General features: G+C 42.0%; 1 protein-coding gene across 1 annotated transcript; it reads left to right on the forward strand.

Annotated features, from left to right (window-relative positions):
- The first annotated feature begins 4552 nt into the window (after positions 1 to 4552).
- LOC136439202 (sialate:O-sulfotransferase 2-like) lies at positions 4553 to 25915 on the forward strand. Its single transcript, XM_066434470.1, has 9 exons — positions 4553 to 4673; positions 7494 to 7998; positions 18622 to 18742; positions 20753 to 20979; positions 21412 to 21551; positions 22206 to 22383; positions 22779 to 22943; positions 23462 to 23662; positions 24438 to 25915. The coding sequence occupies exons 2-9, from the start codon at positions 7560 to 7562 to the stop codon at positions 24785 to 24787; spliced, it is 1821 nt and encodes a 606-aa protein (XP_066290567.1). The 5' UTR covers positions 4553 to 4673; positions 7494 to 7559; the 3' UTR covers positions 24788 to 25915.
- Positions 25916 to 26461: the final 546 nt, after the last annotated feature.

A 26461-nucleotide genomic window follows, 5' to 3' on the forward strand; every position in this document is an offset into this window, starting at 1 on the left:
GTGTTTCCAGGTATTTGTGGTCAGCAGTGTAACTTAAGAACGGCCGGATGGAATTCTGCCGCCGAAGGAAAGAGATTTTACACATACAATATTCTAATTCTGGTGAAGATGACCTTCATATAGACGGATTATACATAATCAATGAGACAATATAAAACAAGTTTAAGTTTGACAAACACGTACTATCTACTTCCACAGAAAACCTTTTCTAGAGGGTTTGCTATTTTGAAGAAATATAGCTTTCAGTGATTCCATTGCAGAAAGGTACCACTTTATGTAAATCGTCTTGCTATCCTTAAGTCCATTTCTGGTTTTGTGTAGACTGATGATGATTGCATAGCGAATGCCGACTTAACGGTGTTTCATGCATCAGACTAAATAGGCCCCATACATAGGTATGTGATCATTTCCATAAGATCCTTGGCTGCTGGCCTCGTCTAGGATTAGGTCGGCTGAGGATGGAGATTGCTTCAAGTGTTCACCTGTGCATAACGACGAACCACGCAAAGCAAGCAGCCGCCAGACCGTCGAAAGGGGATACTTGCATCTACAATATATGATAGTGGGCTAGCTGTGGGGTAAAGAAATAACAATAAGTGCAACATTTTCATTTCGTAGTTTTGGTAATTTTTCTGTGTGGCATGCATAACGTGGGATGATAGTGAACGTTGAATTTTTTTTCAGATCGTAGAAAAATATTTTTTCTCGTAAATCACGAATCATGAAGGAACATGTGTTGTCGATTCAATTATTTTTACAATGCTTATGGGTTCTATTTAGGCATCTTATTTTTCTTTACCTATCTTTTTTTGCGCTCTCGCATTAGACTCACTTGCTGTGGCCTGACACGAGAAACGAGGCGATCGTTTGAAATATCAGTATTCAATCCTATTGAAGAACATAGTTTTATAATAAAGAATGAATAATGGACCAACGATAAGACCCCGTAACCCACGCCGTGTTGGGTAATTGTTACCGAAAGCTTAGGTTGGATGATGTTAATGATATAAGAAGATCAGTGAAACCCAGAGGCCTGTGTACCTATTGACCTCTTTTAGCCAAGACGGAAAAATTGCATTTTTTCTTATGCGGAAGCGGATTTAAGGATTACTGAGATGGAACTCGTGTGTGGAGCAGTTAAGACTATTTCCACATGAAAGAGGGGCATTTGAGGATTACCTGGCGAGGGTTGGATGCATAATACTAATGTGCAAGTCTGACAGGTCGGGTTGTTACCTACGTGAAGGAGGTCAGTGACCTAGACGACAGAGGTACTGTTTTGGTCTGTGTTTGTGTGTTTGCAGCTATAAATCAAGATCCTTTTGATGGATTTGCTTTTATTATGGCATGTTGGCAGGTATTATTAGGTTTCTTAACTATGTTTTGAAGTGTTTGATCATGTCTTTATGAGTCAATTGGACGTCTTTTGAATGTTTTAGAAAAGAGAGAGCTATTTCGCTTCTTTTATTCTACAGAGTCTAAGGAGTAAAAGGCGAGGATATCGAGCGAGACTAAAAGGCTGTCTGCATCCTTTAGACATTATTGAAAAACTTGTTACGCCTTACTCAATGCGAGATAAGACATTCCCAGGCAATTACACCACTTGTCAAAATCGCCGCTTTCTCAAAGAAATCGATGATTTGTGTCTGGAAGTAAGTAAGCTGTCTTCCCCGATCACCTATACCAACTCAAAATTCTACTTACAGCAATGGACATATAATATGTAATACTAATGTAAAACCTTATTCGCATAATCATTAATGTACTACAATTGAACGGGAAACTCTCAATATTTCACTTCTGGCATAATTCCATGCGCGAAAGGTTTAAAACCAGGTAGGCAAATATATAGACAGCTAGATTTATAACGACTATGTAAAGATATAGATTCAGGCAGGTAGCCTAAGACATCAGAAACTTGATGCGCCTGTGCTCCCTACATGACTTTCGAGCTTTCGTTTTTGTCGGTCTACTCTGGGTAAGTATCTAGTCTCTACCAGACTAACCGCGCCGGCTATAGGGAGAACATTTGCCGGTGGACTTTGGCCATGGAGGGTTTCATTCGCAGGCATATTTGACCCTCTCTCCGTAGCCGTACAATTGACTCTATTTGGCCAATTTCTACTATTTTTACAGCGAACCAAGGAGGCTGGAAGAGCCTAGTAAGTATCTACTTGTCTCGTACAAATACATCGGCGTGCTTACTCGCTCCAGCGCACAGGGCACTATAAAGCTCCCATTCCCCGTATCGCTACCGGCGATCGCTCTATTTAACTGTGAGCAGGATGAAGTGGTGTAATTCCGCGACCATTCTAGCAAAGACAAACTGACGTCAATCAAGGTTAAGGGTGCGCCTTGCATAATGCAAACCGCTAAGGGCTTCGCTCAGGAGAAGACCGTGGTTTGATCTCAGTTAACACACTAGCGAATGCACGCTTAAGACGCAAGCTATCGGATGAAGACTGAAGGAAGACTTTTTAAAGACGAATTGACCTGGTGTCATTGCTTCTTTAGACGTCGTTCTAAGTACTTTATAGCACGTAAGCCTCGCATCCACTAAGGCGTCTCGCAAATCTTTAAGGAAATCGCTAAGCTTTTGAAGTGTCACTGTGCTTTCATAACCTGGGATTCTATACCCCGCTGAGAGGAATTCTAACACGTTGGTAACAGCTCAAAGGTGATCCCATGAGTGTACCTCTGAGCGTTATGTGAAGATCCTTGCAGATTCAGGACGGATATGTATCGCATCTGCAAGTTAATTTTCTCACGTCTGGCGGTAAGAGGCCTCGCCGAGAGAGCTTTCAGAGTAATTGGTGTTCAACGCCGTGCTCTGAAACTGAAACGGCCACAGGCTGCGAATCGCACCGTTTTAACAAATTACACCCTCTCCGATAGTGCCAAGGTAATAGCTGTGTTTGCCGATCTATAATTACGCGTTGCCACACTCAGCAACGGTGTTTACTAAACTGAAGTTCACACCGTACGCGTGCTCACGGAATCGACAGGGACGCCATTTTTTCGGCACACGCCTGCAAGATATGATGGATTTGTATTACCACCAAGCTGGCATTTTCTGACCCGAGTAAGATTTTCGCCCATTCTTCGTGTGTATAAATCATCAATGAAAAAACCTCTGTCTCACAGTGGCGGGTGAACTTGTGATAGATGCGTAACGTGGTGAGATTTATTGGTCTCCGAAGGAGGGTACGCTTCTGCGGAGAGATAACCTTTAATGTTACATGTTGCTGTATTCTCGTAATAATGGATGTTTCCGGGGGCTCCTGGCTGCTGATGCCACGATATACTTTCATACACTCCGATATTGCAGGAATATAATGCTTGTTACCTCCAGGGAAAATTGAGGTATTTTTTTGTGCATTTATGTGTGTGTGTGTGTGTGTGTGTGTGTGTGTGTGTGTGTGTGTGTGTGTGTGTGTGTGTGTGTGTGTGTGTGTGTGTGTTTGTGTGTGTTTGTGTGTGTTTGTGTGTGTTTGTGTGTGTTTGTGTGTCAGTGTGTGTGTGTGTGTGTGTCTGTGTTTGCGTGCGTGTGTGTGTGTGTGTTCCCCTGTGGTCAGAAAAACTCAAGGAGGTCTAGATGGATTGTAATGATATCTGGTATGTTGGGAAGACAAAGGTCGAGGTCCCTGGGGGCCCCTGGCAGTTTAACTTGGTTTTACAGCAGAAATTCAGGACTTTGTATCTATTGTCATGGGTATGGTATGGTCTTCATATTCCGGCGGCGTATAAATGTCGGTGTCGGGGAAAAATAATATAGCTTTGGGCCCCCTTGCAGCTCGTCCAACTTTGTGAGTCCAACAGTATCTGTGAACAAAGTATTTGCTTTTATGTCATTGGTCAATACTTGGCGGACCAATTGCAAAGAAGAAGCATATAAATCATAGATAAAGGAAAGCATAGTTTCCTTATCATTTTCTTGATATTTAGCTTCATGCATTTATACCATGTAGGGCATGATTATGCAATAAACTATATTGTCATTGTCATTGTCCTTGTATCATCAGCAATTCGTTTTAAATCTAAATACTTCCTAATTAAATCTATTTCTTGTTTTGTAGCATCGATAGCCGAGTGGCTAGGCTTGTGAACACGCGAGGGCGATAGGTCACTGGTTCGATTCCTGGCATTCTTGGCTTGACACATGTACAGTGTCCTTGGGAAAGGCAATTTGATTTACACGACTTTTCTCACCAGAAGTAAGAATAGGTACCTCATTCCGGCTGGGGAGGGGGGGGGGGGGGGGTAAAAGACGGTGGAAGGAGAGGGATGGGCTCCAACTTCCAATACCGTGTCCTAGACACAGTGGATAACAACCCACTGCCCCAATGGCTTGGCAACCTTTCCCTTAAAAGTTATCTATTCGCGATGTTAGAATGACCTTATGGTCCTGACCTTTCGGCGCCGTGCGCTCCATACCTATACCTGACGCACTCAGGTAAAGCGTAATCATGCGTGAGGTAACCTGAGTCCCACCGTCCCGTCCAGTCACGCTATGGAGACGACCTTCCTTTCATATGCTAATGAGGCCGATAACGGGGCCTGTAAGACAGGTGTCGGCGGCCATGTACGACTCTGCCGCCGTCTGAAAGCTTTCCACTCTCCCCGAGAGATTGATTCGCTCCACGCTGAGACGTCCAATCCCTCCAAATGACTAGGTAAGACATGGGCGTCACTTCTGCGGAAACGGGACATCAATATAAACCCTCTCGTACCTCGGCTATACGTGTGCCTCTGTTGCTTTTTTCTGTCTTCTTCCCAATGTTTTCTCTGTTGTCGGTACCGCTGGGTTTTTGCGGTTGGTTGGAGCTATTGTTACGACGTTGTAACGAGTGAAGGTAAAATTGCAAAGGCTTCGTGTATACCGCCTCGTATACTGACCATTTGGTGTTGTGTTATATCCTAAACGTGAGAAGTTTTAACGTTTTATCACTGAGTTAGGCTGATCAGTATTCCTCTGGTTGTACTTGTTTTATAGGGGATTTTACAATGCCGTTGGGTAAGAAGTGAGCCACCTCACAATCCGGCATGCCCTGGAGGCAGCTAACATATGCTTCATGCACGTCACCCCACCCCAACCTCTGCTATTATCTATGGAAAACTGGCCATACTTGCATATACAGGACACAGCTCGGGATGGCTATGGGAGTAGCGTTCGCTTTAGAAAAGCCATTCCGACCGTCGGCGTTATCTTTGTAATTCCTGCTGGCCTACTCACCGTTATACATGAGTAGGGGACTCGACTAGCCTGCTATTTCCGGTGCGCATCAGTCAGCGGATAGATTCACTGTGTCTTGATTTCGAAGCCTGTGTATCATACATGTATGTAGCGTCGAGTGAACGTAGCGGTCTTTGTCGTTCCATGTCTCTTTACCAGTTTGCCAATAAGGTTATGTTTTTGGAAGCGTTTGTGTGTATCTGTATGTGTATATGTATATGTATATGTATATGGATTAACAGCATAACTCGAGAAGGCCTGGATGGAAAGTGTTACATATGTGGGTAGGTCTCTATCTCTCTATCCCCCCATCTCCCTATGTTTATATTGCATTTGCAACTTTTTTGGGGGGGGATCAAGCACTCTCTGTATTTCACAGTAACAATGTTGTGATCACCCCCAATACCTGCAAAATACATGTTTGTGACCTCCTAGCCTACTTCGCGAGTTCGGGATGATCTTTAAACTAAACCTTAAACATAAAAGAGCGAGTTTTAATGTTGCATGGCACACACAGAACTTCAGAGGAATATGACGGATGGTGTTATACGTAATGCCGTCATCAGACAGCGCTCCGGGTAAAGCGTTACGTAAATACACTCAATTTAACAAGACGAATGGCGTCATTCCAATTACATTACAGGCGTGTAATGAGTATTTGTGACAGAGAGAAATTAGAGGGGAGTGCATTTGCAGGCGTGTGTGGATAAGCACGTCTTGGCACGAATTGCTGTACACGAATGTGCAGCTGACGTTACGTCACTGTGTGAATGTGGGCCTGCCTGTACATAGTTTGGCACGGTTAGAATTTTACGACAATTCTGTGGAAAAAAGGGTATAATTCTCCAATTATTCTACCAAAGCCCATATTCACCTTTCTATCTGTCTGTCTGTCTGTCTATCTCACTCTCTCTTTGTGTCTCTCCCTGTCTTTCCTTCTTTCTCTCTCTATATATGTATCTTTATGTGATAAATAATGTATGTATTACTTTTAATGTCTCAATATGTGCATATATAAGAGAGAATTCGAAAGAAAGAGTGTGTGTGTGAGAGAGAGAGAGAGAGAGAGAGAGAGAGAGAGAGAGAGAGAGGAACGCACAAGTAGTCAGCCATGCACAAAACCTCTCATCAAAAGGCACACGATATAAACACATGTATAGCTCCATGAATGATATTCCAATTATGAAATCGAGGGTTATACAAATCCATTCTGTCACACAGCGATGTCGCAGCGTGGTCCCCGCCTAGTGGAAAGTAACATGGAACTCAGTAAAGCATTGAATTCGCAACATCTCTGATGTATCAAAGGCATACGATATGCTCTTGCAGGCTCATGAGGGATAGCTGTCCCAAAAGTGTGCCACCGCCCTGGTCACTCTATCTCATCTATGTAGGCTTGACCAGAGAGATAAATTATCGATGTTTTTTTACTGCTGACGTAAATCAAGTTGTGGCCTGCAAAGAAAGTTGCACAGCTGTGCCGAAAGTACAGATCATATTTCATTCAAATACAAAAGAAAAAACAATGTATTCACATAAAAGAAAACCTGAATATGCAAAATATATACAGTAAATGAAAAAAATAATAAATACAATCCACAGAATTAAAAAAGATATTGGAAGGAACTTTCACATATGATTTAGAATTTTCATGGTATTCTTTTTACTGTGCTACGGTAGAATTGAGCCATAGGTGGTAGATAGTTTTTAAAGTTGCGAAACGGAGTCCCTTATAATGTACGTGACAGTATACTAATTGCGTCTGTTCTACTTGAGAAATCTCTTCTCGTAGATCTATTGTGTGGTGTGTGTAGACGGTTCTTAACGTATGCAAAATTCTCTGAAGAAATTGGAATATACATATATATACTAGTATAATAAATATACAGTTAATCATATATATATGTGTGTATTTAACATTTCTGTAATAGAAATTGTACAAAGTATAAGGACCTGAGATATGATATTAGACAAGATTCAAATATTAAAAGTAAAGGAGGTGATATTCATTTGGAGAAGTGCGGAGAAATATTGGTAAGTTTGGACGATCCCCGTGGCGTCATATGGGGAGAAGGTCGTGCGTGTCATATATATACAATCTGTTGGGGGATGACACCGGCTGAGGTGCCTCAGGCCATCTCACAACTGCCTGGCGTAAGACGGGGGAGAAAACCCATCCGGCCCGCGGTATATAATTCACTCACGCCGCTCGTGCTAGTCCTTCTCATTCGTATTCCTACGTTTTCTCTCTGTCTTGCAGGTCGAGGTAGACGCCAAGCAGTGTCGGTGCGGCTATAGGAGGATATAGCAGGAGGAGCGAGCGACCATGGCCCGCGTGTTGACCAAACTCCAGCGCGTGTACAGACGAGCTGTAGGGAACAGAAGAACGGTGTTGCTTGTTTTAGCGCTATGTTTGTGTTTGTGTACGTACATGACTGGCCGCGTTCATACGCCGAGCCGTGCTTTGAGATTCAGCGGTGGCAACAACGCGATCTCAGCGAACGTTCCCAGCAAAGAGCTGGGGGTTCGCGAGAGGCTGCTGAAAAGCGGTAGGGACTCCAATTCAGCGCCGCAATCGGATATATCCGAGACGAGACAGTGGCGGGAGGGAAGTGAGGGTCTATCGGGCGATGTGATGGCCCCCGCCCGGAAGGATACGGGCCCCGACCCGCCGACAGAGGACCGTGGGAACGGGGGCGAAGGGAACGGGAGCACGAGAAGGGAGCTACCGACAGGGGTAAACATGGTCATCTCAGGAATTAACGGTAAGTTTGGTCGATCTTGTTAACACGAAAGAAAGCTAATACTAGTACTGTGAGTGCAGAAATGTTCGAATTCGTGTTGGTTGTATGTTCGCGGTTTTCGCGGTGAACTCTTTGCCGCGAACTTAAAACCACCGCAAAAAGTCGTTCCATTGTTTGACTGTAGCGCTACTATTGTTTCAAACGCAAATTCAAAACCACTGCGAACACTCCATTTTCTCCTTACGGCGAAATTAGATCCCCGCGAAAATTTCTGCATTTACTAGTTTACTAACATCTATAGCCTTTTAATTTGGATATAGCCACGCTTTAAAACCCCAAAGCAAAGCAATAGAAATTCTGGAAAGCAACACAATGCTATATGAAATATACAATGTAAACATCACGTGGAAGATGAAAATAGAAATTTTCCAAATTTTTCTAAAATATTTCTAATGTTGTGTCTCTGCGCATTTGTTCAAAGGCCCTCTGGTACGGGCATTGGAATATTGTTTCCGTTTTTTTCTGCGAATTCCATTCCCCCTCTTCTCCGCTTGATATTCTTTAATGACCACAAAATAGCTTTATTTCTTTGTAACAACTCATTTCCGTCACCTAATAGAGATGTTTCAGCAAATTCTCGGAACGGAAATTACTTTAAATTGCCCTGTGGAAAATTTGATTTCCCGAAATCGGATTTTGATTGATTCGGGCGTTGGGTGTGTGCAGAGTCATCACAGAACCGCCAGCAACAAGTGTTAGACTGTTGATGTAATAATGCATTCTGCAAAAAGTCAAGGGTAAATGTAGTTAGAAGTGAGTGCTTTTAAATGAGTGGTACTGACAATGGAATACGTCAAGCATAGGGACCTAGCAACAGATTTGACGTGAAGGATTATAATCATACCACTTGGACCTACAGCAGAGACACAGCGCGACTCTAGGTTTATCTATTTGCGTGCGTGGCCTAGGCCTCCTTAGCAGACGGAATAAGTCGGGCTTCTTATGGCATATCAGTTCTATCGCACTCGAGTTTCTACCAGGTCCGGCGACAAGAAACTGAGAGCAATAGAAACCAAGTATATGTATGTAACTGATATGCCAAACTAGCTCGACTCGTAGAACCCGCAAAGGACGCTATCGTGCGTATAGGGCTGTTTTGTTTTCCGTGTGTGTGTGCAACGTGGGTAGTATTTATTTGAATAATCTGTCATTAGATAGGCAAAAAGTGAGTTGGAAAATAGTGTCACCACAAAGATTCGCGGGATTGATAGGAAGTAGTGTTCAGATATGGTAGAACTAGTCATTACTCAGATATGGCATTCCGTGTCATGGTGTCAATGGAAGTTGCTACTGATTCAGGGAAGGTATTGTTTTTGGCCTGCTTTGGTCTGTGTTTTCGCAATTATACATTTTCCGTAAATTATGCTAATCACGTGCACTGTTAAGTGATAAGAAGTGGATAACGGACATATGTAGTGTAAATGAAAACCTTATTTGCATAATCAATGAACTATAATTAAACAAGACATACGGGAAACTCTAAATGCTTCATAGAGGCGTGATGAAATCTTCGAACTCTTTTTGGATTTTGGCCCTTATAGTAGTACGCAGACTCAGCCTGGAGCTACTAACTATAAGACGCGCCAAACTTGAATTTTGTATTCTACTGGAGACCCAAAATCTTGTGAAATGATACTACAGAGAAGAAGAAGAGAATCGGCCCATAACATGACAAAGAATCGCACTACATTTCTAACTGCCGCTTCACAAACATCGATGTGCGTGGATCAAACCTAATGTGCACAACAACCTGTTCAGCGTTCTGTGTAAAACGAGCTATAAGGCCCCGCTCCTTTGAACTTTAAATCCCTGCCGTTTTTAAAGATTCAGCGCGATGTCTGCATGGTGAAACGGCTGTGAAGCAAACGACCGAAGGCAGAATGTAGGCAGCGTCAGGTAGCTCAGCTATTCGTCTCAGAATAAGGGGGCTCAAGGTTCTAACTGCGCATGTACATACATCTGATTGTGGGTAATTAAACTACGTCAAATGTGAAAGCCCATAACTTCGTGTATTGACCATGCATATGTGTTTTATACATGTCCAAACTTCGTTTTGTTTATGTCTCAGGGGCCTTCACCTTTGACAAATTACCCATAGTGCATTTTCCTGCGCATGCGCAGTTGAAACCACAAACATTATCTGTTTACTGGAAGACATAAAGTTGTACAACTCAGCGTTGGGAAATTCCCTAAAAAAAGTGTCATTGTATTTGTTATATATACCAACTCCCTTTTCTCACGCCAGGGCTCAAAACAGGAATCAGGTCCAATTTCAATATGAATTCTTTTGACTTTAGCGATTCTACCCGTTCTCTGACAAAACAGCGCTCAAAATGGAAAGCAGAGGTCAAATTTCAATATGAATTTTTTTTTATGACGAAGTTTGATCTTTACTTCAACGCAAAACAAATATTGCTCACCTCAAATTTTAAAGTAAAGATCAAACTTCGTCATGGAATTCAACAACACAGATGATCTTTCGTGAAATTCTTTTTACTTTAGCGATATTACCTGCTTTCTGACAATAAAGATTAAAATCCTTATATCGTTTACCTACACCTAGTGACTCAAAACATTTTTCTCTCGCCAAATGCCATCTTTAGGCCTTTGTATGTTCGAGGAATGTTAACAGAGTTTTCTGCGCTTTATTCGTACCCTGCACCATCATCATTATCGACCTACGTACCCTTGACCTTTCGCAGTCTTTCATTCGGCTTTCAAGGTCAGATTCAAGGTCGATCAACCCTTACATGTTGCCTAGCCTGGGTGCCATCCTAATTTTTTTATCGTTTGTAAAGGTGCGAATACGGGAGCCTGGTAAACTAATTATAATAGCGCCAGGCTACATGTTGCCAAGGTCGAGGTCAAAGTTCAAGAAATGACAACATTGAAAATGGCATCATGGGAATTAAGCTGCTCATGTATGTCTTTTTAAGTCCATCCTTGACGTACATTTCAATTTTGGGCCAATAGAATCCCATGCAACTCTTAATTACATTACATGCCTTGTCAAGTTGTATTCGTTACAAAAAGATAAACCCGTAAAGGCTCTAATTGATGACGTCACGACTAACTCGCCATGAACATCCAACGGAAAAACCTTTCAAAAGACTGTTCAGTTAATGACGTTCGTGTGGAGAAATCCGTTTTCCATGCTACTCCTACGGAATGTATGCATTTCGCAGTCAAGCGTTATACATCGGAAGCCTTTTTCTAAGAAAAACGGCATGCTATTTTGGGTGCAAACTTCGCACATGATCGGGCAAACCCTAGTGGGTACTCGACTGATTGAAAAGCACTCTCTAGCCACAATGGATGGGGAATCAAGTGTGAGTCAAGTGCTCTGTACAACATTCTTGGCAAACGCCGCGCTGTAGTTGTGAAGTGCAATAATCCACTGGTGATTCGTGTCGTATCTTGACAACTACTTTCTCGGCAGCCTCTTTTGCGATGAACTTGTAAGGCAATGAAAGGAGTGGAAAAAAGAAACTGTTTAAGTTGCCCTTGAAACCACTTTCCTCTGTTTCAAGCACCAGCTGGGTTTTAAATACGCCCTTGTCAGAAGAGCGCTATTTTCATTCACGGGGTGTGGTTCATCAACGCCTAATGTGACTAGAACGGCGCAGAAATATGGCCAGAATCTTTAATACAAAGCCTATGAATTTGTTTCTGGGTTACATTCTGACCAGTGTTGGAATACACGATTATTTAACCCTGACTCCAGTTCGTTGTCTCCGATGAACTCTCCTGTTGAATACAAATAGCCTCCTTCGCAGCCTTCTACGAGGGCGCAGACTTGATACGATCTTCCTGGCATAAGAACCTGGCCCATATATGGCAATATGTTGAAAATCGCGAATCAGCGCTCCCCCTAAGATAAAGGAGGCTACTTATTGAACTCACTTCACTGAAAATGTTTGGCTGCCATCGTATAGAAGTAAAGCCCTTGCCACATATTCTAAGGAACCTCCTATCACGCATTCAGTAGGCTAGAATTCATATTCTAGCTCTAGTTCGCTCTTTTGATCACATCCAAGCAGATATGGCTTTCTTGCTTTTGGATTTTTCAAAATACATAATCGGCTGGCGCAGACGACTCTTAAAGACTTTTAAAGTGAACAACCTCGCCGACCAGCTCCCAACCACAGATGACCTTTCGCGACCAACTCCAAACCATGGTCTGGAGAAGGTCGGAAGGCCGTGGTCGGCTATGTGTGACTGGGGCTTTACCAAGGCTATAATATAAGATTATATGGAAGTCACCCGGCCGGTAAGACAGCCCTAAACCGACCCTTGGGAATGGTTACAAGGCCTTCGACCCTGCTTGTAAGGGCCCGGTCACATCCGTCGTACTATCATCGTACGATATTCTTTATTTGTCGTATAAGATCCAACTGTCTTGTAACCAAAAAGGCTGTCTTTGATCCTTGTCGGTGGTTGGTTCTGTTACAGCCTGCTTGAAATCTCTACAGCATCAAAATCGCACGGCGCGGCCTACGACGAATATGACCGCGCAGTAAAAGGGGGAGGGGGGCAATTTTCAAGGTCACCGGAGTGGAGGGAGAGTAAAACGTTATTACCGACCCCGCACGGACTCGTGTTAAATGTGGATTACGCTAATGGCGAGGATTTCACTTTGCCCCGTGCTGCCATAGATTAGCGGCAAATCTCGGCCATTTATGTGCGCAAATTGAACAATTTACGGCGGCATTGTAGGAACGATAGCATCGCGTGACTTGCCTGTAATTCGCCGTGCGAATAAGCCCGGTGCGGGCACTTTAGTGCACCAATTCTTAAAAGTTTTAACATTCCTTTCTCACTGAGAAGACTGTGTATAACGCGTGTGTTTTTAAAACTTTGGGAAAGGGAAGCAATATTGGACTGCTGTACTTAAAAAGTGTGTCTAACTTTTGAAAGTTCAAAATGTCCCTGCAAATCGGGCTGTACAGTTGATAACGCAGTTGGTTCGATATTAGAACGTTGACGTTTTGCCGTGTCATCGTGCATACCACCCATCCATCCATTTATCATCCATCCATCCATCCATCCATCCATCCATCCATCCATCCATCCATCCATCCATCCATCCATCCATCCATCTATCCATCCATCCATCCATCCATCCATTCATCCGTCCATTCATCCATCCATCCATCCATCATCCATCCATCTATCCATCCATCCATCCATCCATCCATCCGTCCATCCATCCATCCATCCATCCATCCATCCATCCATCCATCCATCCATCCATCCATCCATCCATCCAATACAATGCAATACAATACAATATACAATGTTGTTCACATAACCGTTGTACACGGCCATAGATATCTAAAAACATCCTGAGATAAAAAGATGACAAAATGTCTTGCGTCTTGACGTATAGAGAATCAATAAGATGATGACAAAAACCTTTCTGTCCTCAGATGACATGTTTCTTATCTTCTGACAGGTTATCTTAAGAAGGCGAGAAAACTCGATTTAAAGATCCCCGTGTTGCCTGTCAAATATGATTACATGAACATGCAGCATGCCATGTAGCAAGTACGCGGAATATGGAGAAATCGAAGAAAGGTTGAAAACGGAAATATGATTTCGATAATGGCCCATCTGAACGGAATGATAGTGTTACTTTTTAAGTTTTTTTTTCAATCCACGTGTTGATTATGATATTGACATTTTTAAAAATGAATTGAGAAATTCTATAGTAACAAAGAAAAAAATCTATATATATCTCAATGCACCTAAAGATGACTACTTCTAAGATTCGCCCAGTCTTATTGTACTACATTCTTTTGATTTTAAGCTGAAAGTATTACAGAAACTCTTTCTGTATTTTTGAGACGCCTTCATCCCCAAAGCAGCTAGTTTAAAGTTAAACTTATGATCGATTGCGAGCTTAGCATGCATGCTGAAAGGTTTTTGTAGAGCCTAATTCTCGGTAGGTCATTGCACCAGTAACAGTATCTGCCTAATTCCTGGCTTTCTGTCAAGTCACTTCTGTCTCTCCAGGCTCCTTGTACGGTACATGTCCATCTATTCGTAGAAATACAAGAGAAGAAAACCTCCTAGGCCAACCTAAATCGGTAGATCGATTTGTAAAAAATCGAAAACTTTCCTGGCGCGCTGATTGTCAGGGCATATCGGCTAACCATGCCGGGCAACTTGAGGTGTTTTAGATTGAGACATGACCGTTATCTGGAGTGGCCAGCCGGTCTGGGATCTGTCCAGGGTAGACGAGAGGGGTAGTCTGAGGTTATTACCTTCGCGACGAATGGTTTCGTCGAGTAGGTTATTCGATGGTGCTTGTCTGTGTGTCTGTTAGTGAACAGAATAAGTCGAGAACGCCTGGATGGTTTGTTGTCGTAGTTGGTGTGTCGGTGTGTATGTGGGAAATCTCAAGATGATTAGATTTTGGGCGAAGTGTTTTGCATAATTAACGAGAAAAGTGTAAAAATGTGTTAGATTGTATGCTCATACTATGCTTTCTGGTTGCGACGTGTGGGCTGTATTGTTTCAGGGGATATTGACACGGGTAAATGGGTGCAAAGTTGGTCATGAGGGGTCATGAGGCAGGCAGGAAACGTCAGTTACTGCCAGGGACAAATTGGCTATCAGCCAGCTGTAGGGCAGATACAAGAGATAGACTTGCCCATATAGGCAGTAATGCTTTAAAGCACTAAAACAAGGGCTCAGAAAAGGATTCACCTTAATTGCAAGCCCCCAAAATTCTTATGCACCAGAAAGCCACATCTGTCTACTTTAGAATCATGCAAAGAAAATAGACAGTTGACGAGCTCGTTCTCTCGTAACAGCTGACAGACGAAAACAATCGTCAACTTTGACCTACTCCCAGCCTGGAAGAGTCCACTCGGAGCATGTGAAACCAAACCACAAAGATATCTCCTTACACCAATTAAAAGACTGAAACATACAAATTTTGACCAAAGTTGGATATACACGGCCTTATATGAGTAAGAACAGTCATTAATGCAGTGCCACAGCATGGGAATACCGAGCATGTCTGTGTGTCTGTTAGTGAACACGATAAGTCGAGAATTCTTGGAAGGATTGTCTTGGTATTTGGTATGTTGGTAGGTCTCGATGAAACCTGAAAATGATTAGATTTTGGGCCCCCTATCGGCTTGTTACGGTACTGCAGCGGAACTTCCTGTTATGATATCTCGTGTTGTGGACATGCTATGGAACTGATTTTTGGGTGTTAGATAGCTCGTTGGGCAGAGAGTAAGTGGTATAGGTTTGGGCCCCCTAGCAACTTTTTTGGAACTGCAGGGGTAGGTTTTGCTTCTGACTTTGAAAGGGAATAACTCAAGAAGGGCTTGATGGAAGGTCATGATTTTTTGCATGTACATAGCTTGAGCGATGATGTACATGATTGGATACTTATTATGCAAATCAGTAACTAATTTGCATAATTAATGAGGAAAGTTTATACATTCATCAATTTCCATGATAGGACTCGCAAACATGTGACATATGTAACTGAGGAAGAGAGAAATATTAATAGATATCAGCTATGCAAATGAGAACCTCATTTACATAATTAATGAGAAAATAATATAACTCGAGATGGGCTTGATGGATGGTCATGATTTTTGGTATGTAGATAGCTTATGTGATGCTTTGTATGATTGGATGATAATTATGCAAATCAGATTATAATTAATGAGGCAATTTTAAAAACCTGCTGTGTTCCATGATATGACTATTCAAATATGTGACATTTGTAACTGAGGAAGAGAGGAATGTCAATAGATAGAAATTATGCAAATGTAGGCCTAATTTGCATAATTCATGAGAAACTACTATCATTCCATACTAGTAAATAACGGCAATTTCATACTTGTTGCATTTAGAAGTTGTGTGAATGTGAACACCATTGAATCAAATTATGCTAATAAGGAGCTTATTTGCATTATTGATGAAAAATGTTAGCATAACCTTCTTTGTTAAGCTCATAATCATAACAAGGAGGTTTGGACAACTTATGTTATTTGGGTGAGGAGGATCAACTGGTATGATTTTTGATTGATGAAAAACACTCCTAATACGTCAGTCATAAAGGTCAAAATCATTTCGCGAAGGTATGAGGTCGTAGAACTCTTGTTACGTGTGAAGCCCAGGCAGTTCGGGAAGAAATGACCGGAAGAGGAATCACATCGAACGTACGGCTCCTTCTGGCAGCTGGCAATGTCAATCCATTCGTAGGTCAGCGGTCAGAGAGGTAGGGAGTCCGAAGATCTCAAGCCTCCGTGGTCGACATATTCAAAGTTTCTTGAATGTCTTGTTTAATTGGAGTTCATTGATTAATCAAATAAGTTCCTGCATTGCCCGTGTCCATTGATAACTTTCCGTTACTCTACGGTGAACGTGACTAGCATATGGAATTAACGTGACTAGCATGCGGTTGAGCAAGAAAACCTAAGAAATATCGCGGGGAGGAAGAGTTGTTTTCTACTTTGACCCACCGTTGGGCAGTCTATATATGATCTAGTTATCAAACCAAAGAATTACTTCTTCGGCTGCAAACTTAGCCTAAATACTTAACCAATAACATGTTAATACGCAACTCAAGCGGGCTTGTTTATACGCACAAGTGTGGGGCTTTAACAGTGTATTTGAATGATTACGAACACACATGTAAAACACCCAGAGTCCAGACATACAGAAAACAAAATCTCAGTACACGGAGGCAAACACGCAGTTTCCACCAGGCCGGGAATATATAAGAAATTGTCCAAAACGTCACTATGCAAATTGAAATCTCATAGTAGCCTATATTACTAGTAAATCAATAACACAAATTTGGGCCATTTTTTACTACTTCTACTGGTACCATCTCAGCTAACAGAATTAAAAAGGTCTGGCGGAGACTAGAAGAAAAGTTTTAACGATTAAGCCGGCGTCACAATTCATGCGAGCATCGGCCGACTTTGTAGATCGCCCAAAGCTCGCCGAATTTTAAAATCGCCCGAGCGTCGACCGTATTTTCCAATGAAAACCTCGGGCGACGGCCGTCGAACACTTAAAACTAAATATCCCCCATGGAATGGTACCATCTCTTGGACGTGGACGAAGTCAGTATCGACTAACCTGGTAAAAGGCCAATATTTGGATAAACTTTTATTTATTTATGAAAATCGCCCGAAGCCCGCGTAATCGACAGGACGTCGGCCGTACTTCGGCCGAGAATGCACATTTGAAGCTCGCCAACACGTCGGCCGAGCTGGATTTCTTATTTGTGACGGGGGCTTTGGGAGTTCGTTATCAACAAAACAGATACGGCACGACATCTATATTGAAATCTCGTTATCCAACTCTCGCGTGATCGGAGACTAGCATAGTTTCGGCGATAACCATGATTTGAATTCCTAATACATACCCTTTGTATGTAGCCGACACGCATATTCGACTAGTATACGTTATTCAAATCTTGTGTGTCAAATGCACTGCATTTGATTCCTTTCAGTGACAAAATTTGACAGCAATGTGTATACAGTTCCAACGCGTGGACTGAATCCTTTTGAAATAGCTAACACAAAAAGAGTTGTAGCGTATCATATAAATGCGCCCTCCTCTCACGACATTTTAGCACGTCCTACACAAAGTACTTTTAACGCCTGACACTAATAGCTCTACTGTACGTGACAACGATAACACTGGTGTGCCAGTTCCTAAAGTAGAGGCAAATCTGGTGGGATTTGAGGCACAAGTGCAACGAGTGTCACTTTGTAAGGAACTGAAATAGAATTTGGGTACTAGGAAGAAAGCTTTTAACGACTCGCCTTTGCTCTTTATTGTGAGCGTAAGTGGTCTATTATTGTATTGAGTGTCATGAATTTACATCGGGGTGTAACAAACTGCTATCACGTTTACGATATTTTGAAATATCCACAACAAAACGAATCAGATAGAACCTCCGTGCTATGTTGGTTTTGTCATCGTGCTACCCGGATGTTGTTAACCTTATGTAACCTATTGACGCCACTGTGCACTTTAAGAATAGTGTTTATACCTGTTGCATTCACGTTTTTGAGATTTCTACGTACTCATGTTTACGTAGAAAATATACAAAGAGATGAGTTTGTGGATTGTTTAGAACACTAATCATGTAGTATGAATCTTTGTTATATTCTGTCTGACGCTTACCTTCTCCCATACTGCCTCAATAAAAAGCGACCTGTAAGGCTTCTGTCAAAAAATAAAGAAAAGAAACCACACACAATAATATATACACATCTGACAACACAGATTCACTGACTTCTTACGTTTTGGAGCTTTTTACGTTACTAATTTTTACGTAGAAAAGACTTTTATCATAAAGAGATATGTTCATGTATTGTTTAGAATTTCATGCATTATACAATCTGTATCTTTGTTGTATTTTGTCTAACCCTTGCCTCGTCCCTTATGACCTCTAGGAAAAGTGACCTGCAGGCCGATTTGAGCACCTGTCGAATATGAATAACGTAACAACAATATGTACATTTAAACTTTGTAATGATCCCGGCTGATTTTTGTTTTTAAATCGTGAAACATAACTCTTTCGGTTCCCCTCAGTAACCGCCCTCGGCTGCTTCACTGACCGTCCCGGCCGCACGGAGAGAGCCTTGCAGGACGACTTATTCGCGGACTACCGGAAGATGACGGTGGAATTGTGCCTTAAACGATGTAAAGACAAGTAAGTCTCTACCTCCTTAACATTTACTATTGACATCTGGAAAAGATGAAACAACATCTTGGCTACGTCGATGAAGGTTAGACATTCAGGTAATAAGATACGCCAAATAACAGTTACTCAAGCAACTGGATATGATTCTAAGTAGAATCCACTAATTTTCGTAAATTCATAGTCCTGGTTAAAACCTGCTGTCCGACAAATCTTGTTCAGAGTCACTGACGAAAAGTAGTGGATGCTACTTGAAACGTCTGACCGTCTCCAAAATAATATCCGTTTACTTGAGTAACTGTTATTTGGTGGAACGTCTTGGCTATGTTACTTATAGAAAATCGTCTTGTCCGTTCATTGATCTAATCTCCACCACACTCAATTGATTGCTGAAAAATAATGATTTGACCATGGCTAATTATGATGAACAGCTTGCCACAGGAGTTGGCCGGACGTATAGAGACAGATATGCAACCCACACGCCCTGTTGCCAATTATCTAGTCCATTTTGGTCAGCTTTAATTGTTAACTTGCACAAATCAAATTGTAGATGCTCAGGTCAAAGGTGAAGGCCACTGACTTGTAAACAGTTCTTGTCTCGACCATGCTTTATACATGTCCAAATGAATTTCCTCAATAGATCGGCCTGCAGAGTAATGTTCAGACATATTTTGATTATGTCTCAGGGCCCTTCACCTTTGACCTGCACATGCGCAGTTGGATCCGTGAATGGGCTTACACGTAAAGAATCCAACCACCAACACATCATACATGTACACAGAAGACAACACGGTACAGACGCTAGTATGTCCAGAATGCATTATTTATGAACTGTCTGTTCTGAAGTCTATTATAATATAGCCGATCTTTTCCACATCGTCCACACCTGGGTGGTTCCCTGACGTCATACCTCACATTGCGTGACGCGGTGTGTTGACATTAGGTAGTTTTGGAAACACGGAAGGTGATATTTTGTACATCATGATCTCTTTTGATGTGGGATATCTCTATTTGATCACATAACATGCCTTTTAATGGCCCAACATCCGTAAACCTATAACCGCAAGAGCAAATTTTAAGCCTCTACTCAAAGCAAAACATTCTTTATCAAAATTAAACGTTTCTCTTACTTTTATTCACACAACTTGTTTTTTATCAGCTTGTCTGCACGTGCAGTGAGACACGTCAGGAAACATATATTACAAATATATACATATAGACTGGTTAATTGGATGAAATATCTTCGCAGCCGAAAAGGCTGAAGTGCGAATTTCAGTACATCATTTTAAGGCTAGCGTGGGGTTTCTCATACATAATAAAATACAACATATTGAATATCACTGTACACTAAAATTAACACTATACTAGTATACATAAAATCTCAATTGCACCTTGCTATTCAACGGTTGGACTATATATGGTACGTATATATCATCAACAGAAACGGTAAGATTAATGACAAACAGTAATTTTGTTTTACTATTACTGCCATCATCGTTCCTCTGCATTGATTCTGTTGGTTGTATAAACGAGGGTAGGTGTTGTGGGAACCCGTGGTTGAGGAGCATAGTGATATTCCCAAGTGAATTCTTGCTCATGCAACCCCCAGAGCTTAACGTGTGAATACCGAATAAGGCTCAAAACAGTTTGTAATACATCTTTTATGTAGGCAGTGAGGCATGCATGTGTTTTGTAAATCGCTTCTTCCGGTTGACCCCCCAGGATAAAAAGACATCCGTTAACCAGGTTCGGGTGTTTTGCCATTGACAAAAATCCAGGAACACACCAGACGTTCTTTATCATTTCATGATGTGATTTAATTTTTTTTTTATTCACTGATCACTCACTGGCTCACTCACTCTTCTTCACGTACTTGAATGGATGAATGGATGAATGAATGAATGAAGGAACGAATGAAGAATGACGCACGCTAGTTGACATTTTACGAGTAGCATCTCTGTAACGGTAGCTTGTTCACAAATTCATTTACGTTTGTCTCTTGTTTGTTTCCTTCTCGTTCAGATCGTATGAGTACGCTGGGCTAGAGTACGGTGCCGAGTGCTACTGCGGTCCCGAGATCCATCGCGACAGCGATCTCGTTCCCAGTTCGGAGTGCAATACGTCGTGCGTCGCTGACCAAACCTCGACTTGTGGCGGGAAACTCAGGGTCTTCATTTACCGGGTGGAGCTTCCATTGACTTCGCATCAGAGAGCTTTACCCCGAGTCAGATCTGCCGATGACAAAAAAAGTAGGTGCACACTTTCATTCATAGTGGAAAAAATAATCTTGAAGAAAGACAAACATAAGGTGATGCTGAATTCATTTGTAACAAAATTCAATATTGATATCAAAATCATAAATATCAAATTAATAAAATCTTGAAAAAAGACCAACATGATGTGATGCTGAATTCATTTGCAACATAATTGAATTGATATCAAAACTACCAAATCATATCTACTAACGTTACATATCTCAATGTAAACCAATGACGCTTTTCTAAGAAACCTCTATTGAATGCACACGCACACATTCATTCTAAATTTGTAGAAAGATTTCTGTTTTGCCAGTAAACAAAAGAATCGTTAAAAGTTTTACCTAGTCCTCCGTTTACACGTCGCTGCCGCTCAAACAAAATGTCCTTGCGGTTCAAAGTTCACCCTTTCCGTTTCCGGTACAGAGGGGACCGTAAATCCGAAAGATGACAACTTCCGAGGGTGTTACCCGATGGCCCCGGACTTCGACAAGGCCTTCACTTCTCCGCCACTGATCGACGAACGACAAGCGCCCAAGAAGTGTCTAACTCACTGCTTCTTAGAGGTAAGATTTTAAGGCAGTTTTGTATTATTCTGGCGTCATCATTGAGGTAGGTCATTATTCAAAGTTGGGAGTAAAGTAAGGTAAGGTTTATCATCATATCAAAACTAACCTATACTAAAACTTTAGATCTATCACATCGACCCAATATGCTCCGAGAATAGTTTCACTAGGTTGGTAGCATCACTGGATAACAAAGGTCTTCGTACACAATCAAATATTGATATATACCTAGCTGACTTTTGTCACCTTCCTTCCTACCGTTTGGCTCACCCCAGAGGCGTCACCAAAACGACACAGTTTTTCACAGTGCGACAAGCAACAACTGGCTGCATTGTGAAGTACAACCAGTCGGTGTCGCTGCTGCAGTGTCAAAAATGCAGTCTCAAACGTGGCTGAGAGGAAACGGATGCACTCTTTGGGCGAAGGAGACTGTCTGGATCAGAAAATCTACTCCATGTCATGTTTGGAATCGCATTAGTCACACTGTGGCAGCGACATTTAGCTACAATGCATTTGTTGTCCTACGAAAGGTGGCAGACTGTCACCGAAACGTCGGCTAGCTAGTTTAAATCTTGGTTGTGCACAAAGCACTTTGTTAGCAAATATACACATGTATGCTCTAATGAAATGTTCACCTATTAACTGACTTCCCAGAGCTTTACCTTCGCTGTGCTGTACAACACGACTGTCTGCCAGTGCGCGGACATCAGTGAGCACTTCCACCTGAGGGACCAGGTTGCAGACGACACTTGTGACCACCGTTGCCCTGACGACCGTGCGAAGAGCTGCGGTAGCCTGACGCATTTCTCTGTCTACAGGACTGTAATACAAGGTGAGTAGGATCATCTGTAACAACCCCCTCTCTACATTACCTTTGATTGATACCCTTGGTATTTAAATTCTCAACTGTGTACTACCCGAATGTATGAAAGGCTGGTTTCTTCTAGATCTTACGATATTTTTCTGTTTTACGTCCTTCGGAGTAGACGTTAAGCCTTCGATCCCATGTAATGGTAAGCCCCAGGCGTTAGACCGTTGCAGTAAAAAAAAAACCCACTTGGCTCGCCCCTAAGGTGTCGCCAAAGAAAACGACACACGTATCGAAAAACGTACGGGTGACCCCGGTGTACCAAAAAAAAGCAAGCCATGTTGAAGCCGTATTGGCGTACTACTAGCTGCTTATGCTTCACCTCAATGAGTGTTCTATCTTTTAAAATCTTTTCCCAGACATCAGGTGTACGAAGACGGTCTTGTTGCCGACAAACAGTCGCCCCCTGACGGCCCTGGTCAGCTTCCCGGGCTCAGGTAACACCTGGGTCCGCCACCTGATCGAGAAGGCCACGGGGATCTACACGGGCAGCTTCTACAACGACGGAGACCTCTTCAACAAGGGTAACTCTAAGATCTTAGGTCTAAATTTTGAATCCACCCATTTCATTAGGACACACGAGTTCGAAGATCTCGCGCCTCCGTAGAATATTTTCGTTTTTAAAAAAATTTTATTGCGATTCATCGATTAGTAAATAATGTTTGTTATCATTAGCATAACATGTGTCCATTGATCACTTCCTGACACGTGACTAACATATGGAAAATATATAACTGTGAAAACACAGTCACGCAGACAAAAACAATACCCCTCGTGAATTAGTAGCCTCTTCCATTGAACCAATGACCTGGACTGTCATGTCTGATTAACGATTAGTTCAACCACCTCTGAGGTCGAAACTTTTGTGAAACCACTTCCCCACTCATGCCACTCTACTGACGTCAGCGAATTCAAATAACTAAGGGCACACACACACATTAAAAAACAGACACACCGAAAGCAAATTTTCCTTTTATAGAGTCTATAAGATGACATGTATTAATCGATATCCTTCTCCAACGTCTTTTTTGTTTTTCTTAAGGGTTTATCGGAGAGAAGGAGAACTGGCTGAAGAGGAACACGGTTGCTGTGAAGAGTCACCGGTTTGACAGAGCGCACATTGAGAAGTTCGACAGTGCCATCTTGATAATCCGTAATCCCTATAACGCCATCGTGTCGGAGCACAACAGAAAGCACGGCGGCCACACGGGACTGGCCAGGCAGACCAAGTACCATTCACAAGGTAGGGCTAATGTCGAAGTCCTTAGCTTATTTCCAATGGCTGGGGACCGTTGAGCCAACCAACTTTGGATCTGTGTGATATATGATTCTATGAATCGAATATGATCCATGATATAAAAGTATGTTATGAAAGACAACAAAACATACAAAACGTACAAAGCTTTATTATCAATGAAATCAGGTCTAGCTACGCGATTAGCTACGCCTTAGTGGAAAGAAAAAAAGCGGATCCGCAGAAAAGAGCTTTGCAACAGAACTGAGTCAGCTTAAAGATGTTATTTTTGTGGCAGAGACTGCCATTCTCGTATAGGGCTGTTTAGCCATAGTCGATACTGTAGGGCTGTTGTGAATTAAGATTTTACCATGGTCGATACTGAACGACGGAGGCCATATAAAAGTGGAAATGGGGTGTGAATAGATATTGGGGTGGAATATTCTAACGTTTTGACTACCCGGCTTCTCTGACATTTGGCTTCTTTGGCATCCTGGCTTCACAGGACTCTCTGACATCCGAGCTTCTCTGACATTCTGGCTTCTCTGACAACTGGGCTTCTGCTACATCCGGGCTTCTGTGAATTTGCTGTCAGCCGAGACCAACAGTCGGAAACGTTTCGATCTTCCACTCCAATACCTGTGTAAAAATCAAGGCTAACTGTTTATCTATTCTCTTTCAAACAGGTTAACACATTGCATTAGATACCTTTCCTAACAAAAGCAAGCAATCGTTTTCAATAAAATTCTTCAAAGGTTCAATCATTGTTTTTCTTGGTCCGCAGAATGGGTGGACTTTGTGACGGGGAAGTCGCAAACCTGGACGAACACCGCTATGAACTGGATCCGGTACTGCAGGAACCTCCTCATCGTGTACTACGAGGATCTCCAGCGCGACGTGGTTGGGCAGATCAGGCGGGTTCTGAAGTTCCTGGACCTTCCCGTGTCCGAGGAGAGAATGTTCTGCCTCGAGGCGAACAAAGACGGGAAGTTCAAGAGACACAAACACATCGATTTCGATCCGTACACCCCGGAGATGCGAGCATCCGTCAATCTGTACATCCACACAGTGGCGTTGTCTCTCAAACTGTACAACAAAACAGACTTGCCAGAAGAGTACCGCCCAGAACTATGAGCTTTGGCGCCTCGGCGCTTATATCAAATTAATATCGATTCCAGAACCAGGAAAGGCGCCAGGAAAGAACTCTATTATCGCTATCAAATTTTTTTTTGACATGGTGAAGGCCGGGTTTTCAGACAAAATCTACGGGACCAATATACTGGAAAGATCTATTTTGTCGAAAGGATCAATGGCAAAAAAATTAATAAGCTGGCAGGATCCAGTATGCGTGTTCGATGAGCGGGTTTAAAAAGACTTTTAAATTTCAATATTTGGGAACGTTGCTATGTTTATCGTTTAATTCATGATGTAACTAACATTCAGGTAACTTGTAAAACACCGCAGTCTTGAAAATGGTATTTATTTATTTCAATTTTGAATTAGCTTGCCATGATACATTACAAGTTGAATGACCGGATTCTAAAAATGCCTAAATTTCATTGATTCGTATTTGTTGGTTCTAGGAGAAAAAAAGAGGATTTGTTGCACAATTGTGACATAGTTACTGGTGGAAGGGGTCACGGAAAAAATATGGTCGAAAGTGACTTATTTAGGAAGTTGGTAAACCCGTGGCTATCACACAAGGTACAAGACACAACATCATTAATCAGGATGTTCTGATTCAGACTGTAATTGTGGTTGTTTTTGCTTTGATCTAGTAGACACTTGGATTGAATTCTATGTAGTCATTGTCACGTTCGAATCTTTGTGTGAAAGTGTCACTTTCGAACCGTTGCACGGCTGCACTGTGTGTCTGGACCATAGCAAGATTTTTGATGATAACGCACTCAAAATTTATCATTTTGTGTTACAAATTTACAAATCTAAAGCAGTTTCATACTTCGTCCAAAAGCAATCAAAATGTCGTCCCTAAACGCGTGCCTTATCGTGGATCAGAGTATTTATGAAAAAGCAAGTGCAATTTTCTGTACATTGCTATTTTTCCAGGGCGCAGACTGGGCACCCGATATGAGAAGTGTACGTGTATATTTATGTGAATTTGTGTCGAAATGTGCGCACAATGCCGCGTTTGTTTTGTGCTTTTTGTCACATCACTGCAGGTTCAGCTTTTAAATGTTTGTCCATGGTGATATCAAAATGCCCGAATGTTTATGTGAATAAAGCGAGTATATTTCTTGTCAATGCTGTGTCTTGTATTTAGCATGGTGTAAAGGGCTTCTCGTGTATATGTTTGTTATTTTTGTTCTCTATAAAGATTTGCGTCGATGAAGGTTAGACGCATACAGCTGATGAAATTCGTGGGGTGACAGTTACTCAAGAATGATTTTTGAAAAAGTCAGACGTTTCAGGTAGCATCTTCTAACTTTCGTCAGTGACTGGACGAGATTTTTGGTTCATCAGGTTTTAAGCAATAATTATGAATCGATGCGCAAATCGTTTGAAGACAAATTATATCAAATCATAGGAGTACAGTTTTTGTAGACATTTATTCCTTTTACTTAAAACATGGTGAACGAATGGTCTCGTCCAGTCACTGGAGAAAGCTGTTAGATGCCACCTGAAACATCTGACTGTTTAAAACAATCAATCCAGTTTCATGAGTAACTGTTACCCTGCATATCTTATCAGCTGGATATCTAACCTTCATTGATGTTACCTAAAGCGTCTGTCCATTTCCAAAATCTATCTAATTGCTCGCGATCAAGTAGCTGTTGTTAGAATTTAGTG

This window comes from Branchiostoma lanceolatum, chromosome 1 (genome assembly GCF_035083965.1).
Source record: "Branchiostoma lanceolatum isolate klBraLanc5 chromosome 1, klBraLanc5.hap2, whole genome shotgun sequence".
Taxonomy (NCBI): domain Eukaryota; kingdom Metazoa; phylum Chordata; class Leptocardii; order Amphioxiformes; family Branchiostomatidae; genus Branchiostoma; species Branchiostoma lanceolatum.

Bases quoted from the DNA above. Each gene is read 5' to 3' on its own strand.
- LOC136439202 (XM_066434470.1), top strand. From the start codon at position 7,560: ATGGCCCGCGTGTTGACCAAACTCCAGCGCGTGTACAGACGAGCTGTA. The intron at 7,999-18,621 runs GTAAGTTTGGTC...GGTTCCCCTCAG, and splicing joins GGTCATCTCAGGAATTAACG to TAACCGCCCTCGGCTGCTTC. The intron at 23,663-24,437 runs GTAGGGCTAATG...CTTGGTCCGCAG, and splicing joins GACCAAGTACCATTCACAAG to AATGGGTGGACTTTGTGACG.